At 40.2% G+C, this 18,717-nt stretch overlaps 1 protein-coding gene across 1 annotated transcript in view; it reads left to right on the top strand.

Moving 5' to 3' along the window:
* Positions 1-18,717, top strand: part of LOC100954950 (kalirin RhoGEF kinase) — a 512,376-nt gene that overhangs the window by 424,727 nt on the left and 68,932 nt on the right. Inside the window, exons 17-21 of the mRNA XM_023516322.1 lie at positions 2,300-2,491; positions 6,234-6,383; positions 9,206-9,320; positions 12,725-12,840; positions 13,322-13,444. Coding sequence (XP_023372090.1) covers positions 2,300-2,491; positions 6,234-6,383; positions 9,206-9,320; positions 12,725-12,840; positions 13,322-13,444 — 696 coding nt within the window. The remainder of the gene's footprint in view (positions 1-2,299; positions 2,492-6,233; positions 6,384-9,205; positions 9,321-12,724; positions 12,841-13,321; positions 13,445-18,717) is intronic.

The following is an 18,717-nucleotide window of genomic DNA, read 5'->3' as shown; positions in this document are numbered from 1 at the left end:
TAGAGAAGGGAGTGATATTTATGGCATAAAATGAGAATTTTAGAGCTGGAAACGATGTTAGAAATCATTTAATGCTAACATTTCCTACTACAGAGAATTAAATGAATCTGTTAGAATTGTAACAAAAGAATATGATGGATAAGAAATGGAAGGTCAGAAGACTAGTTAGGTCACTACCACAGCAGTCTGTGTATGAAGTTGTGAGGGCTGGTCTAGGACTGGGGGATGGGGAGAAGCCAGCAAGAATGATGTGAAAATTGCCATCCTAGGAGACAGAAAAGAGGGTACAAATAGAAGTGACAGATTACAATGGAATACTCATCTAAAGAAAGGATAAGTATAAAGATACTAAATGAGTTTAGTTTTAGCTGTGCAACTTGAGCTGTCTGGGAAGAGGTATAGGCTCTGATGGAGCAGTAAAGCCCTTCCCATTCACTTGCGAGGGCCCTCTTTCTGGGAAGATCACAGTTATGTCGACTGAATCAGAACTGCTCACCAAGGTGAGAGATGTGCAGGCAACTCACTCTTGCATTTGAAGAAAAAGGGTCAGCTGTCAGGTGATATAGCCTGGGAAAACATCTGCAGAAAGAAGATATAAAGCCAAGGGAATAGATGAGAACTCTATAGAAGTGAACAAACAAGAGCTGGCTTTGGTGCGTCTACACTTAGGAGACAGGAAAAGAAAATGTTGCCAATAAGTAAAATAGAAGAAAACCTGGGATTTGTAATGAGTCATTTCTGCCCATCAGTTTACTTGCTTTAGCTGCAGTTAGCCAGTTAGGAAGCCAGATGCTGACAGTCATCAGGATTGAGGGCTAACCCAGTAGGAAGGCAAGGGAATGAAGGGGTCTAGGTTGCTAGAGGTCATACTAACGTAACTAACACTGTGTTCAAAGTCAGGAAACTGCGTGAAGAGGCTGAGTGGTGGGAACTAGAGTGGGGACAATCCGTAGGAGTGTACAGATTGCAGTCTGGGCTAAAGGTGAAGAGCCAGAGCCAGAGCCAGCATAGTGGAATTTGGGGAGGCACAGGTGACACAAGGAGTGTTGAGTAGGTTAGCTCTTGGGGACTTTCCCAGAACTTCTGCCCAAGAAGAAGGGCAGAAAGTGATTTTACTGGAGTAAATACTGGAGTATTTTACTGGGTTCTAGCTGTCCCTTTTCACTGCCAGCTAAACTCTATTTTCCTAAACATACAAAGGCCAAACTAGTACTACACCATTAGCCTGGATGGATTCTAGCAGTTGAGTTTAGAAGGACATTAGCTCTTTCAAGTCAGTGTGACTCTAATACTCTCATATGGGTCAACTAGATTGGTACTTTGTCTTAGTAAATTATAATCCCATTTGGTTCTCTTCCTGCCACCTAGTTCTCCCCACCTCCTGCAGTGAGTGGGAATGCAGAGAATGTAAATCAAATCTAGCCTGAATCAGAAAGCAATAAGAAAATAAACCTTTTGTATATGTGTATATATAAAGAGAGAGATGTGCACACATACACACAGTCACACATGTACACAGGCACACACATACATACATATATATTTCCTAAAGGAAAACATAAATGTGGGGGTTAAGTGTTAAGATAAAGTATTTACTGTACTGCCCTGCTCCCTTGGTAAAGTAATTAAAGGGATAACGTGAGAGCTTTCTTAATCGCCCAAACATTTATTCCTTCAGGTGAAATCCTTCCATTGATTATTAATGTTTAAAATGGTTGCCTTGTTAGTTGAGATTTGTATTATGCAGTTTTTTTAATGTGCTGTGTTTACTTGATCTGTGAAGTGGGACTGCAGTAGTAACCTTTGAAAATTCAATTATGTACAATTGTATGGCTAGATTTGTAAAGTCAGTTTAAATAACTTATGAGATAATTAGAGAGTAGATTGATATACAACTTCTGTTTCTCTACCAAAGAAACTGAAATGTCCTCAAACTCTAGAGCAGCGGTTCTCAATCTGTGGGTCGTGACCCACAGGAACTGTATTAAAGTGTTGCAGCATTAGAAAGGTTGAGAACCACTAGTGATACAAGTAGAAAAAAGGGAATGGGGGCTGGAGTTAGGGTCCTGAGAGATTAGTTAATGAAAATGTGTGATATTCTTTTTTTTAATATGCTTTAAAAACGATAATGTATTAATCATCATGACAAAATGGATCAGTCATTTAAAGCTCTTTAACTTTTCTGCATCTTTCCACTCACGCCTCACTCCACCCCCTCCCATACCACACCTGGGTTGTTCCCATGGACTCTCTCTCCTCCCCTTGTGCCCAGTCCCTCTTTCATGCCACTTCCTTACAGAAAACGCACCAGAGCGCCCTGCAGGTACAGCAGAAAGCTGAGGCACTGCTCCAGGCTGGCCACTATGATGCCGACGCCATCCGGGAATGTGCTGAAAAAGTGGCCCTGCACTGGCAACAGCTCATGCTGAAGATGGAAGACCGGCTAAAACTGGTCAATGCCTCTGTGGCCTTTTACAAAACTTCTGAACAGGTAAGGGAGAGGACTGTGGAACATGTGGGGCTGAGGTTGACAGGGGCTGTTTCTGCCTCACGGTGTAAACATGCAGTACCTATTTAAGCAAGAAGCCAGTCCTCTTAGTACCAACCTTTGAGAATGAAGGAATGATTTGTGGAAACAACGCAGTTGGCTTCCTTATAGTCCTTTCCATTTGAGCACTGGACCGTGTTATTCATTTCTCAGAAGTTTCTCAAACTCATCTAACTTCTATGAAGGTGTTGAAATAGAAGTTGGGCATGTGCTGAATGCTAGATTTGAGCAGTCTGTTAGTCTGCTATTTTCACAATAAAGTTATATAACAAACTACCCCAGAATTCACTAATAAAAAACAATAAGCATTTATTTTTTGCTTAAGTGTGTGGGGTTTGATTGATGTTGGCTGAGCTTGGTAGAACTAGGCTCCCAGCTGCAGACTGGGGCTAGATCCTCTCCCATGTCTCTTGTCCTCCTTGACCAAGGTCCATTTATAGTTAAAGACAGGAGAATAAGTGCCTGAAATCTAGCAGGCGTGTGCATTTCAAGTCTTTGCTTGCCCATCTCCTTGGCCAAAACAACTCTCACAGCTAAGGCAACATCAGTGAGGCAGCAATGCCTCCTGCGAAGGCTGGGAGAAGAGAATGAATATTTGCTGAACAGTAATTGAATCTACCATGATTTGTAGTTGTGCACTACTTGAAAAACATATGACTTTTTCATGCATGGGCTCACCATCATTGGGGAAGTAGGAACCTAACTGGTAAGATGGTGCCACTATGGGAAAAAAGGCAGAAAATGAACAGCAGGGCCATAAAGATGCAGATACATCTGTATAGCAATATGCACAAGGGCTAAGAGGAGTCTTGAAATGATTTGGATGCTGTTAGGGAATTCTTTTCATGAAATAGATATTTGAAGTAGGAGTAATTTTATCTCACATAAAATAATTTCCCCATTTGAATTGCTCTCTGGTAGAAATAAATCAGAAGATCAGTCTCCTCTGGGTGACTTACAGAGACCAAGGTAAAGTCTGCCTTGGAGCAAATATATCGTGCCCATCAGAGGACTGTGCACCAGTGTTATAGTCTCCACACCAGCTCTCAGGCCTTCTTTCTGTTGTTACAGAGAGATGATGTCTTTGAGGGCCACAGAAGTGGGGACAATAGAGTAAGATGATAAAGAGCTTCCTCATCTAGTCTATAGATTCAACACAATCTTGGTCAAATTATAGTAAGCTTTATTTGTAGAAATAGATAAACTGATTCTAAGATTTATATGGAAATAAAATGCACATGCAAAGTATGCAAGTGTAAAGAACCTAGAATAACCAAAACAATCTTTACAAGGAAGAACAGTTTATGAGGAAGTTATGCTACCTTATTTACGAGATAAACTGGGGCCTGCAGCAGAGATCTTGCTCTGCAGCTGCAGGGATCAAGACAGAATGGTACTGGTGTAAGAATAAACATGATATTTACATGGATGGAGCTGAAACATACTCTTCTTAGCAAAGTGTCTTAAGAATGGAAGAAAAAGTATCCAATGTACTCAGCCCTACTATGAAACCAATTTATAAACACCCACACTTTCATATGAAAGCTATAACCCAACTATAGCCCAAGAAGAAGGGGACAGAGGAGAGGGAGGAAAGAGGAGGGGGGAGGCTGGGGGGAGGGAGGGTAATTGGTGGGACCACACCTATGGTGCATTTTACGAGGGTACAAGTTAAATCTACTAAGTGTAGAATATAAATGTCTTAACACAATAACTAAGAAAATGCCATGAAGGCTATGTTAACCAGTTTGATGGAAGTATTTCAAATTGTATATAAAACCAGCACATTGTACCCCATAATTGCATTAATGTACACAGCTGTGATTTAATAAAAAAGAAAAGTAAGAATAAACGCGATGAAGCACAATGGAGGTTACAGAAGTAGACCCATACATAAAGTCAGTTGATTTTTGACAAAGCTATTCAAAGAATGATAAAAGTATTTTCCAGAAAGGAAGCTGGACAACTGACTATCCCTATAGAAAAAGAAATGAAATATCTAATATGATACACACATTTTAATTTGAGATGGATCAAGATAGTGAAGGGGACAGAACACTGGATTAAGAGTGAGGAAATTTAACCCTGAACTGACCTTATCCTTTGTTTTTCTGGATTTTTGTTTTCTCACCTGTTAAATTAAAGGATTTATACTTAATAATCTTTTCCTTCTAACTCCCAAATTATCTCTAAATCCAGTTCTATCATACCATAGATCTCAAGTAGTCTTTTTCTTAGAGTTTTTGCACGTCTATAATCTCAAGACATGAGCCCGCACATTTTGATGCCTTGCATAAACAGAGGTGTGATGCTAGAGATGGGACTAGAGAAGTCACCTAGAGTTCAGGGACAGACTTTCTCATGACATAGGAAGCATGTGTCTGTGAGGGTGTTCTGCTTAGGACATCTGTCAGCTCAGTTCGTGACTCAATGAGTGTCCTATCCAAACACACATCTTTTATCAAAAAAAAATTACTTTCTTAGAGAAGGCAAAGGATAGTTGTAGTTGCTCTCCCTTGCAGAACTAATACAAGGAACATATCCAAGGAACTAATACAAGTCTATGGAAGGACAATACAGTAGTCCCTCTGTATCTGCAGAATATTGGTTCCAGGACCCTGCATAAATACCACATCTTTGGTTGGTCAAGTCCCTTATATAAAATGCCATAATACTTGGATATAACCCACATTTGCTCTCCCATATGCTTTAAATCATCCCTACATTACTTATAATACCTAATATAATTTACATGTTGTGGAAATAATTGTTATACTATGTTGTTCTTATTTGTATTATTTTTTATTGTTGTTTTTCTGAATGTTTTTAATTTGTGGTTGTCTGAATCCACTGATGCAGAATCCACAGATGAGGAGGGCTGTCTCTGTAGGAATACAAGCTTCTATTTTTTACATCCTCCTCTGGGCCCTGTTACTAAGCTGCCTTGGGCTTCTCATTATGGGATCCAACCTAACTTTCCCTCTGAAACCCCTTCAAAAATTCTGTTTTCTTCTGAGTTCATTTGCAAGGTCATTTAGCATGGCCTCTCAGCACTTTTAGGACTAAAAAGTTTCATAACTACCTTTTTGGTTAACCCACGTTTGTCATTCCTCAGCAGGAAATGTGCATTTTATAACAGAGAGTCTAGAGATGTCATTGCCTTATGGTAGGACTTTGAGTCCTTTTTCCCCAGAGTAGGGGAAGGATGTCGTTCAGTTATGGCCCATAACTTATACGACATAAGCAACTTCCTCCTTTACCTCTGCTCGAGACTACATACTATAGGACAAATACAGGTGATTGGTCAAGTCATGTATCTTCTTTAAACCTGATTTCCTGTTATACCTAATGCACAGAGTTATTATGAGGCTATAATATAATATATACAAAATACTGTGAAATCCCCAAAATTCTAGTCTTTCTTCCTTTCTACTCTCCATTCTATTCCTAGGTGATGTTATCAACCTCCATAAGAAGATTATTCTAAAATCCATATCTCCATTCATAATGTCTCCTGAGTTTCAGACAGAGAACTGCCATTGCTACTTAGACTTCTTTTAGATGCCCCAGGAGCCTGAATATCAAATGAAAATGTCACCTGTATAGAGTTCTGAAGCCTGAAGTTCCTTAGAGAATAATTCCTGACCAGTTCATTTACTGATTCTTTTTTTCCATGGTTCATTAGGTGTGTAGTGTCCTGGAGAGCTTAGAGCAAGAATACCGGAGAGATGAGGACTGGTGTGGTGGTCGAGATAAACTGGGGCCTGCAGCAGAGATTGACCATGTCATTCCACTCATCAGCAAACATTTGGAACAAAAGGAGGCCTTCCTTAAGGTCAGACCACATTGGCATACAAAGGCTCACACTTCAGGGCTTGTTCTTTAATCTACCTTCTCTCTTCTTTCTCTCTTTCTCTCCCCATCCCCACCCTCAAACACACACTCACGGAGCTTCATACAGGCTTCCCATACCCCTGGATTTTTTTAGCCTCTTATCTAAAGAGAGAGTTATAGAGAAAATATTAACTGGCTAACTTGAATGGTTTAAAGGTTACATGTCATACACTTATTTCTCTCTTAGCATCTCTGTATACCTAGGCAATTAGGAGACACTGTTACTATTACTATCATATTTGAATATCCTGATATCCAGTGGATGATGTTAATTGAGAAAAATACATGCTTTCACTCAGTTATGTTTGGTTTATAAAACTATTTTTTGATCGAAAGCTAGAAGGCTAGCTTTAAAATGATTTAAAATAAATTAAATTAAATTAAAATATTAAATAAATCATTAAAAATATTAAAATATTAAATATTTTAAATATTAAATATTTAAATATTAAATATTAAAAATATTAAAATAAATCATTTATAATGGATGATGCAAAATGTAAGCCAAGAATTAAAGAAATAACTTGACACCCTATTTATTAATTATTCTAGCCCGTAAATATAACACTATTTATTCTCTGTATTAAAAGAGGAATGCCCTGTTGGTGGATTATAGGAGAGCCCTGGCTTCCTGGGTGGAAGCGCAGTACTACTCCCCACAGACTTTTAAGTGGAGTAGGAGGTCCTCCAGGATTGCCTTCCTCCAGCCTTTGATCTTCTTTCTGACTGGGTCCTCTGCGTTCAGGCTTATCTATAGGCTCCACTTGTTCTCACATTTCTTGCTTACATGTTCTATTTCCTCTCAGGTTTCTGAAAGTAAGGAAGAGAATTTTTAGACCCCAACATATTGCCATTGATTTTATTCAATTCTGTAATTAACTGCCTTTCTTTTATTACGGATTTTCTCTCTTTGACTGCTTCTTTGACTTTATTTTTATTCTTCTTAAAGCTGGCCCACATTCTTCCCATCTGTCTGGTATCATTTCCACCTGTATTGGTTACACCCCTTAGTGATCAGGTCTCACTAGTAAGATTAAATGGAAATTCTTCTGTACAGGGCTTGTGATGAGTTTTAACAGATTCACCTACTACCAAATGAAGTTTAAAACAAAATAATTTAAGTAGAGCTTGTAAATATTTTACATAGAGTTATAAAGATATTTCTTCATCAAATTAAATTATTTCTTTGTAAGCAGAAAAAAATCTTCTGGTTTGATGTTTTCCATGTGTTCCTAAAACCATAGTAAGAAACTCCCTATCGTGATGGGAATTATATGCCCAGTAAATAAAACATGGAGCTCTCCATTTGTGTTTATTAGTTGATACATTTGAGATTCTTTAGCTTTAGACACCATCAGACTGTCCTGTTCATGAGCCTCAGAATTTGTGGACTTACCAGTAAGCTTTTACCACAGAGCTCTTTGTTGCTAATTTTTTCTTTTTTCTTTATTTCTTTATTTCTTCCTTCTTTCTTTCTTTCTTCTTTCTTTTCTTTTCTTTTCTTTTCTTTTCTTTCTTTCTTTCTCACTCTGTGACCCTGGCTAGAGTGTCATAGCATCATCATAGCTCACAGCAACCTCAAACTCTTGGACTCAAGCTATCCTCTGGCCTTCACCTCCCAAGTAGTGAGAACTATAGGCACCCAACACAATGCCTGGCTGGTTTTAGTAGAGATGGGGTTTTATTCTTGCTCAGGCTGGTCTCAAACTCCTGAACTCAAGTTCAAGATTGCCTCCCAGAGTATTAGGATTATAGGCATGAGCCATTGTACCTGGTGGGCTAATTTTTTATATAACCAGAAAGTTACATCATTTTCAAATTATATTTTTATTAATTATATGATATATTGAGTAATTATATAATTTTAACCATGTAATTTATTGGATCAGAGCCTAAATATACAGAAGTTTTAAAAAATAATAGTTTTGCCTAGAGATAAATTAATTCTGAAAACTATGCATTAAAAATTAGTATGTTAGCATATGTTATTTCATGATCAGAAAAAAGTACTTTTTAGGGAAATTAAGAAAAGAAATATGTGGGCTTGAGAGAAACTAAAAATAATCTTGTCAGTAGTCCTGGTTTCTAGATCTGAGTTAGTCCCTGACTTCTGCACTTTCTGGGCCTTGGCCTTGTCCATTGGTACAACAAGGAGGAAACCTGCCCTCTACCACCCACAGCTAATGTGAATCTTAAAGGGGCTGGTGTAACAGCTCTTAGTCCTTTATGAAAATCAACATTTCCCAGCAACAGGATGCTTATTAGTGTTATTTAGGTAAGGGAGACTTAATGAACACAAAAGTTTGAAAAATGTTGGTAATTCCCATTTAGATTTGAAGTGTATAGTTAATAGATGTGTTTACCTGTTTATCTTGCTCAAGTCTGAGTCACACTAATGCAAAGTGGGTTTGTATTCCCTGGGCTCACACTAGTGGTCATATATGTATAAGAGGCATTCTGATAGCAGAGGAAAACCAGCCTGAGAATGAACATTAGTAATGCCAAGTCAACATGTAAGTAGTCAAGGGATGGCTGATTTCTGAATCTTATCTGACATGGAAAAGGGAAGGCTTACAAGGGTCAGCCTCCTAAATTGGAGTCGGGGTGTCCATGAGCCAGATGTATCCTCTAGAGCTCTTCTCCTTCTGGATTCCTCCAGAACACTCATCCCCATGGAATCCTTGAGCCTCTTACAAAGTGGAAAGAGGGTTGGATTCCATATACCTGCTGGGGGTAGGGGCCTCACACCTTTGTCTCCCTCAGGCCTGCACCCTTGCACGGCGGAATGCTGAGGTGTTTCTGAAGTACATCCACAGGAACAACGTCAGCATGCCTAGTGTCGCCAGCCACACTCGGGGACCTGAACAACAAGTGAAAGGTCAGTGAGAACCTGCTGGGCCTCATGACACTCCAGCAGCCGGGACTAGAGACCCACCCCTCCCCGTAATGCAGTGTATATGTAGTCTTCATGCGATCTCAACTCCCCTGGTTCTTCTCCTTAAGGAAGAAAGTATGGTATGCAATGGCATGGACAGCAGTGATTCATGATCAGTATTTTAGCATGCATCAGGATCTGGAATAGAAAAACAAGGTGAAATTTTCCCAAGCCTTTTCATTTATCTTAGAGTCTAATATAATTTTTTTAAATGAAGGAAATTGCTTCTGTTTGTAATATAGTAGCCACTAGTCATATGTGGCTATTGAGCACTTGAAATATGGCTACTGCAACTGAGGGAGTGAGTCTTTACTTGTATTTAAAACTAATTAATCTAAATGTAAATAGCCAGAAGTGGCTCATGCCTGACATACTGAACAGTGCAAGACTATGATATCTTACAGACTGGGGACGAGACACGGACTAAGAATCATAAAACCAAGCTCTAGTCCTGAATTTGTCACTTATTGCTTAAGCCTTTTGAAACTTTAATTTTCTTGTTTAAAAATGAGGGGGGTGTCTAGTCCCCAAAATGTGGTCCCCAGACCAGCACCTTGAGAGGTTCTATCACTAGAGAGGTTGTAGGGAACTCAGATTCTTAGGCTGCACCCTAAACCTACCAAGTCAGAACCTGTATTTTGGCAAGAACCTCCCACCCATCCCACCAGCCAGGTGATTTGTATGTACATAAAGTTTAGATAAGTACTATTCTAGATAATCTTTAATATCTCTGAATTCTATAAAGTCTATGATAGTATTAAAAATATATAGCCTTTAAAAATTGCTTATTATCTGACCACATTAAGCTCAAATTATCTGTGCAATTACTCTGACCATGCAGAAATAAGCCTTGGAATGGGTTAAGAATTTAACAAATGTTATGATCCTGAGGCAGAGAGGTACAGTCTTGGAGCCTGAGGCTAGGGAGGGAATGTGAGCTGACTTAGAATTGAGACAGACTTAGAGACATCATGGAAGTACCAAGTTTGGGGGGGGCATGATCTGTTCCAGGAAGAGCTTTCCTCCCTCCTTAGAGAGTTCAAGAGTTGGAAAGGTCAGAAGCCACTGGAAAGAATGAAACCTAGGAGTCAAAATTCCTACAGAGAGGAACGAGTAAGGTTCTTTTCCCACATGTGCTATTCAATTTGCAGTCAAGAGACCCGTGGGTGGCTAGCATTATGTCATCCTCTCCTTCTAGCATATTTCAAAGCATATTTCTAACTTCTAAATGCAGGCAGGGGCTTGGGTGAGGCCAGCTGCCTGCTTAAAGACCACACACCACCTACACCTTTATCAGCTGAGGAGTGACAGGCACTAGAGAGAGTAGGAGGTGCCTACATCCTCTTGGAGACAAGGCCAGGTTACTCCTCATATGAAATCTTTCAAGAAGGGGCAAAAAGGAATCCTGAAACTCTATGATTTTTACCTGATCTGAGTTGATTCTCTTAGCTAAACCATAGAGAGAGCTGCAATGAACAAAATTATAAGAAGCATAGAGATTACAGGAAACAGCTTCTCACTCCATCTTCCATCCTTGTCTGGTTGAAGCTTCCATCTAAGCAGGAACCTACAATCCCTTGTATGTCAGTTTCTTTATCACTGGTGCCATGTACTTCTGGCTTTTGTTATGGAAGCATAACTACTGCTGCATAGTAACCAAAAAATTCAGCGATGTTCACCTGAAACATTAATAGTTTAAGTGGCTGTGCATTGACTGGGGATCAGCTATCTTACCTACACATCTGGCTGGTTCAGTTCCTACACAGCAGGTAAGGTTCTTGTCTGCTCTGTGTTTATTCATTCTGGGACCTGTGTTGAAGGAGCAGCAGCAGTTACCCAGGAGTTCTTTTAGTGATGGCAGAAGTATAAGAGGAAAGGTCAAGTCCATAAGCACATTTCAAGCCCCTGCTGGGTCATATCTATTAACAGCCTATTTGCCAAAGCAAGTCAAGCTAAAGGTCAATGAGGACATGTGGTATTATACTTTACCTCTTTGGGAAGGAATTAAGAAGTTACATCATAGAGGCATGTGTGTAGGAAGGGGTGAATGACCCATTCAAGCTCTCAGCCCAAGGGAATAGAGAGGCACACACCTCTCATACCCACAGGTATGAAAACTACATAAAATCAATGAAAATTTCTAAGGGCGGGAATTGCATTTTGGGTTTTGCTATCTTTGTAAAGCACAGTAATCTGTACTTTACAGCCCTAGTAACATGGGAGACCCAAGTGACTAAAGACTTGGGCTATGAAGGCAGGCTTGGCCTAAATCTGAGCTCTACCACTATGATGTGAATGATCCCAAGCAAATTACCTTTCCTAAACTTTCTTTAAGGCTTTCTCTAAATCTTAGTTTCCTCTTCTATAAAGTGGGGATAATAATAGTGCCTACATTGTGGGGTATTGTAAAACTACATGCCTGCTGCATAGTTAATGCTTAAGAAATATCAGTTACTCATATCATTGTTGCATATTTTGTTAATATCTAATATTGTTAGCAGGAAGCAAGAGGAAGAATAATAGAATAAATTTGATTGCTTCCAGCATAGAACATGCTATTTAAAACACTTAAGAACTCTATCCTGTAGCCTGCTCCTCCTAGAATATCAGAAGCAACAGGAAGGGAAATAACACAGACTGAGTACTTACCATGACCTACTTGTGTTGGCCTGCACCTTGTGCATATCCTCTTGTTTAACATTGTTGGAGGTAATGTGAGAATATTTCAAAACATCATGGAAGTGTTGGCCCAGAGACAATGTGTAGACATAATTCCAGCACACCTTCCCTATGTGACTGTTTAGAAGCATTAACATTGAAGATTTGCTATTTAAACACTCCATGCACAACCTCTTGCACAGGGCTGAGAATGTAGCTCATAATATGGGTTGTCCAGACAGTGACACCAGCCCTCACTCCACATTCATCCCCTGCCCTCTTCTAGCAAGTCCTCAAGAATGACAGAAACTTCTGTCAAAGACAATCCATGCTCGTTAGACTCTGGAGGCCAATTGAGTTCATTGCTATTCTAGAAAATGATACTTCCCAAGGTCTCTTGCAAACAAGGACTAATTTTGGTGTGAAGGGGATCAGGGTTACTTATAAGTCACTGGTCCCATATTCTGCCCCGTTAATTGATGAAACCCTCCTCGACAGACTTTCCTCTAATCTCTCTAACCTTGTTCCTTTGGGGAAGTTTTCTCTGCTCCCTTTCTTCTGATGCTAGATAAATGCCACAGGGAGGCTTGATGTCACAGTCACCCAGCACCTGGGCCTCAGGGCTGAAGTGGTTGGTTGGATTCGCTCAGAGCTTCCCACTAACCAGCACCCATCTCCTCTGCCAACAGCCATCTTGAGCGAGCTCTTACAGAGGGAGAATCGCGTCCTACACTTCTGGACCTTGAAGAAGCGGCGGTTAGACCAATGCCAGCAATATGTGGTGTTTGAGCGCAGCGCTAAGCAGGTATGTTCAGAACTTTCCCTGGTTTTGCCTCCTTTCTGGGGGGTATACAGAAGCCCAGATTACCAAGACTGAAGGAAGTCTGAAAGAAGGCCACAGCAGCAGGCGGAGTAGAGATAGGAGGTGGGATGAAGAGAGGAGAGAGAACAAGTTGAAACCCTTCAGTCATTCAGCATTTGCCAAGCATTCTGTCCTGCCAAGCACTCTGTACCAGGAGCTGTCAGGAGGTGCTGGCTCGCTCACTATGCCCTGATTCACAGATGATAGTGGGCCTGGCCTATAAGAGCCCCCTTGCCAGTGGGATGTTCGTAATCAGAGGAAGGCTCATTCATAAAAACAATTACAGAGCTACCTATCAATCGAATCATGTCAGCATTTCCTGGTCCATCAAGACATCCCACCCACAAACCTTCCTTGTAGTATGACATGTTTTCCTGCCGACAGCTGCCTTTTGGGGAACTTGAGGGGTTGTTTTCTCCCATAGGCACTGGACTGGATCCAAGAAACAGGTGAATTTTACCTCTCAACACATACCTCCACTGGAGAGACCACAGAGGAGACTCAGGAACTGCTGAAAGAATATGGGGAATTCAGGGTACCTGCCAAGGTAGGAAGCCCCCCAAGCCGCTCCCCAAGTCCACTCAGCACTTCCCATTATGGCATATTTCACATTACAGAAGCAAGGGCAGCTCCTGTAAGCAGAAATGCTTGCCGGTAGTGTCAAGGGGGAAAGCTTGTCTTAGAAGCCTGAATACCCAAAGAATTGCTGCTAGACAGAGCTGCTGTATGCAGGAAGTCAACTGCTATACTCTGTGCTTCCAAATACTCCTCTTCATGCTCCACATTCTGAAATCTGCTATATTCTTTCAGACCAAATAATAAAAAGGGATGTATTCATGTCAAAATGTACATGCATGTTTGGACACCTGCACAGATCCACATATTCTTGAAATTCAAGTGGCTTCAGTAGTGCACCTTATAGGCAGGGCCAATGACACTCTGTGGGTTCACAAAGCAGGGGGGCTTCTAATTTCCTGGGCTATTTCCTTCTGGTCTCATGCCTGCTAATGAGCCAGGCTGGGTCTCTGGGAAGCAAAATATGCACAGGTGCACATATGACATCCCCATTCACACCAACAGGATGGGGAATGCTATACTAGGAGGAACTCTGTTTTTTCATCTGTTTTCACAGCCAGGGTTCCATCCAAGAACACTTGGGTTTGGATGAAAATCCTGCCTGTCTCAGTGCCCTCTTTATAGCATCCTCATCCTGGGCTCCTTGCCGTGTGGGAACCTTTCTTGGCATCACTGGTGCATACAGCAGATGCTCTTCCCAAGTTCATTTCTGCTTTTCTGGGGGTCAATGGGGAACATGTTAATACTCATGCTATCCAGAGATCCCTCTGACACTATAGCAAATGTTCCTCTAGTTTGGTGTGACAAAATTAGGCCCTCTGCCTCCTTCCTGAGCTCATCTTTCAGAAGCAGTTATGCACATTATAGATGCTATTTTATGAACTCTCAGTATTGGGGAGCCTTCCCCTATATCTTTGTGACCTTTGGGCCTTTTCATCCAATGTGAAAAGCCAGGAGCTCAAATAAGGTTCTCCTTTCAATACCAGCTAGAACAAACACCACAAAAAAGGCGGAAGATCCACTGAACCCTTTTCAAATCCAAATGAAAATGTCTTTTCAATTAACCAGTTTGTGTCTATCTGCCCCTCTCCAAATAGTGTCAATAATGAACCATTCACAGGCTGAATACATATCAGATCTACTGGTGCTTCCTGTCTACATAGGACGGATCACACCAGATGCCTAGAACTTCTTAGGATCAGAATCTGCCCATAACCAAAGCAGAAATGTGAAGAATTATTCAGTCAATTTAATTCATCCTTCCTTTGCAGCCTTCTTCTTATCTTTCTCCTCTTTTCCATTCACATTGTTATCACCCTAGGCTTTAGTCACTTCCTAATTGGGTTCCATACTTTTGGTCTTTCCTTCCTTCCAGTCTATCCTGCTCTCCATTGCTCTTCATCGTTACAACACTACTTTGGTCACATTACCACCCAGCTGAAGAACTTCGAGGATTTCCCTGTGCCTCCAGCTTAACACTCCACAACTTCAAAAATAAAAATAAAAATAAAACACTCCACAACTTCTACACCTCCCTCACTGCTATATCTTCAATTATGCTTTTATGCAGGTTTTATGCTCCAGATGAATGAATGTATTTTCTTATCCTCTGAGAGATACATCATATACTTTTTTTGTCTCTGTACCTTTTTCATTGCACTTCTCTGCCTAGAATGTTCTTCTCTTCTAGTTTGTGCTTTTCATTTATTTTTATTAAAAAATATTTTTTTAGACAGAATCTTACTCTGTTGCCTGGGTTAGGGTGCAGTGGTATCATGATAGCTCACTGCAACCTCAAACTCCTGGGCTCAAGCCATCTTCCCCCCTTACCTCCCACAGTACTAGTATTACAGGCATGAGCCACTGCACCGGGTCCTAGTTTGTGTTTTTTGGTTTTTTTGGCCGGGGCTGTGTTCAAACCCTTCACCTCCAGTGTATGGGGCCAGCATCCTACTCCTTTGAGCCATAGGCACCGCCCTAGTTTGTGTTTTTTTAAAGGAGCTTATCTTTCCACTCCAGTGCTGCCTCTTCTGTGATCCTGCATACATACCAGGATATGGTCTGTCCCAGACCTCCTCTACAGCCCTTGCTGGGTAACCTGTAAGGTACCTGCATGAACCATCTGTCCTTTAGTAATCTGTGTGCAGTGTTAGCGCCTATATGAGACAGAAAGATCCTGAAGGAAGAGAACCACACTTTTATTCATCTCTTGTTCCCCTGGTTACCTGATACTATCTTGTACATTGGAGGGAGGCTACAACCATTAGTGAACATTAAAAAAGAAAAGGAAGTTTGGATATATTTCAACAACTGCCTCCCAAAAATCTCTATTTAATATTTTTCTTGTACTTTTTCTCTATGTCCTCACTCCCTCCTAGCTTTTCTGCTCCACCTCAGTCCCACTCCCAGGAACACACCCCTTTTAACCAGCCATCTTGGGTTTTAATCTTTATAACCAATAACATGAACTTAAAAAGGAAACTAAATTAACCTTGAACCACAAGAAAGTAAACATGGTGCCCCTTATGATTGAACAGAGCAATAGAACATACTGAATTATTATACTGTACTTGAAAGAAACACATCAAGTAGAAGAAACACTGTATATAAAAAGATACTCTATATAAAACCCACAATTGTAAGATTTAAAATGATATAAAAATAGTTTGGGGAAGGATAAAATGAAAACAAAATTTTCATGTAGTGGTGTGCCTGTGAACAATCCTATTAGAAGACTACAAAGGATATTTTTCTATTTCGGGTTTCAAAATGAATAAGGGGTCAAGGGAAGCTTCATCATCTTGACATTTGGAAGAACGCCATTGCTTCTAAAAGCAAAACATACTTTTATATTCTTTTGTTTTTCATTTTTTACAATTTAGTGGTTTTTACTGTCATTCACAAGGTTATGCTATTGGCCACTGTTTAGTTTTGGAACATTTTTACCAGTCCAGAAAGAAACCCCAACCCATTAACAATCACTTCCCATTTCCCCTTCTCCTGAACTCTGGTAACCACTAATCTACTTTCTGTCTCCAGAGATTTTCCTGTTCTGACATTTCCTATAAAACAAATCATACAACATATAGTCTTTTCTGATTAGCTTCTTTCCTTAAGCATGATGTTTTCAGGATTCACACATATATCAGTACTTCGTACCTTTTTAGGGCTGGATAACATGTTATTGTACAGATATACCACTTTCTGTTTATCATTCTTTGGTTGATAGACATTTGGGTTGTTTCCAGCTTCTGGCTATTATGAATAATATTACTATATCAATTGAAATACAAATTTTGGCTCAGTGCTTGTAGCTCAGCGGCTAGAGCACTAGTCATGTACACCAGGGCTGGAGGTTTCGAACCCAGCCCTGGCCTGCCAAACATCAATGACAACAACAAAAACAAAGTAGCCGGGCATTGTGGCAGGCACCTGTAGTCCCAGCTACTTGGGAGGCTGAGGCAAGAGAATTGCTTAAGCCCAAGAATTTGAGGTTGCTGTGAGCTGTGACTCCATGGCATTCCACCCAGAACAACATAGTGAGACTCTGTCTCAAAAAATAAATAAATAAATAATTTACACACAAATTTTGGTGTGAGCATATGCTTTCATTTCTCTTATGGTGCCTCCATATTTAACTTTTTGAGGAACTGTCACAGTTTTCCAAATTGGCTATATTATTTTATACTCTCACCAGCAATATGTGAAGGTTCCGATTTTTCCATATTCTTCCCAACACTTGTTATTGTGTCTTTTTGAGATAGCTATCCTAGAGGTTGTAAAGTGGTGTTCATTGTGGTTTTAATTTGCATTTGCCACTGAGTAGTGATAATGTTAAGAAAATACTTCTTTGAGGTGGTTATTTTATCTTTGAAAATAAAAGAAACTGTGAGATAAACTGGGCTTAATTATTCTCAACAAAAGACAATTAAGCAACAGTGAAAGGGACTGGAGTCTTAGCCAAACTAAATTACATCTTCCTGGGATTCAGATAATAAGGACAGGGAACACTGAGTTTGTCAGACAGATCCTTCCGATCTGGAAAAGTAGAATCTAAACAGTTCAGACAAAAGATAGGCATAAGGCTTTTAAGAGGGATAGAGCCTATCTACTGGAAATTTTAAAGACATTTTTCACAGAAATGATCCCCTGTGAAATGAATATGAGCATATATCCCAAGAAACATGTTCACCTGGACACAGAGCTCAATATGCCTGTCTCTACAGAAAAGCCAGAAGGAAAGGCAAATATGGAAGATTATAGTGGAATTATAGGAATAATATCAAGAAGGCTAAATCTTAAAGACTTGTAAAATGTGTAAAGACAAAAGAGATTTTTGAAAGCTTTATCCAGAGAAAGGTTCATTGACTAGGAGAAGACAGTGTGATAGAAAGGAAGGGAGGAAAAGAGACAGGGGAAGGAGGAAAAGAAAAAGAGGGAAGATAGAAAAGAAGAAAGGAGGAAAAATAGAATTATTGAACCTCTCTTTTCTCAACCTCTGTCTTTTTCAGCAGATAAAATAGATTTCAGATGTTAAGGGCAGAACATTAGGGGACACGTGGAGCCCAAGATAAGTGAGCTGTCAGTTCCAGATTTCCAGGCCCAGGTGAATTATAGTCCCCAGAGTTTCCCTTTTGTTTACAAGATTATGTACATACTTCAGAGCATTTTGTTCAAGAATTGCTATAATCTGACCCCTGTTTTATTTGTCTATGTAAGTTATGGTCTTTGGTGGCAAGATTTGGGTTTCAAACTGGCTTACACTGAAAAGGGGAAAAGATGTTATATGCCTTTGTGTGAAAATAAAAAAACATAGAAGTTATGTGGCTAGACCTCTCAAGAGCCCAGAAAAAGCTCAATGATTCAGCCCTGTGGGAAGAACAAGAAATGTGGCATAGTCTCTTCCCTAGAGATGAAATCTGGGATGTTGCTCAAAACCAGGGGCAGGTCAGATAGCCACATTACCTGGTCATCTTTTCAGAGCAAGAGATCAGTGATATCTGTAGTATTTCATTGTTACTGTGATTCAGCTTCCTTCCTTCCTTCCTCTCTGCTTCCTATGTTTTCACTTCTCTGCAACTAGCCACACAGATCCCTGTCTCTACAGTTCAACAGTTCAAATTCCCATAGAAACAGCATTACTCAACCTAGCATATTGCCCCTGTCCCTATTTAGACAGAATTTTCAGGCCAGGATACCTTAAAAATCACCAGCTATATATTAACAGGCTTGCCTTCATGGGAT

This window comes from Otolemur garnettii, unplaced genomic scaffold (assembly GCF_000181295.1).
Source record: "Otolemur garnettii isolate 467f Iridium unplaced genomic scaffold, OtoGar3 scaffold00089, whole genome shotgun sequence".
Lineage (NCBI taxonomy): Eukaryota > Metazoa > Chordata > Mammalia > Primates > Galagidae > Otolemur > Otolemur garnettii.
This window is presented reverse-complemented; position numbering and strand designations above follow the sequence as displayed.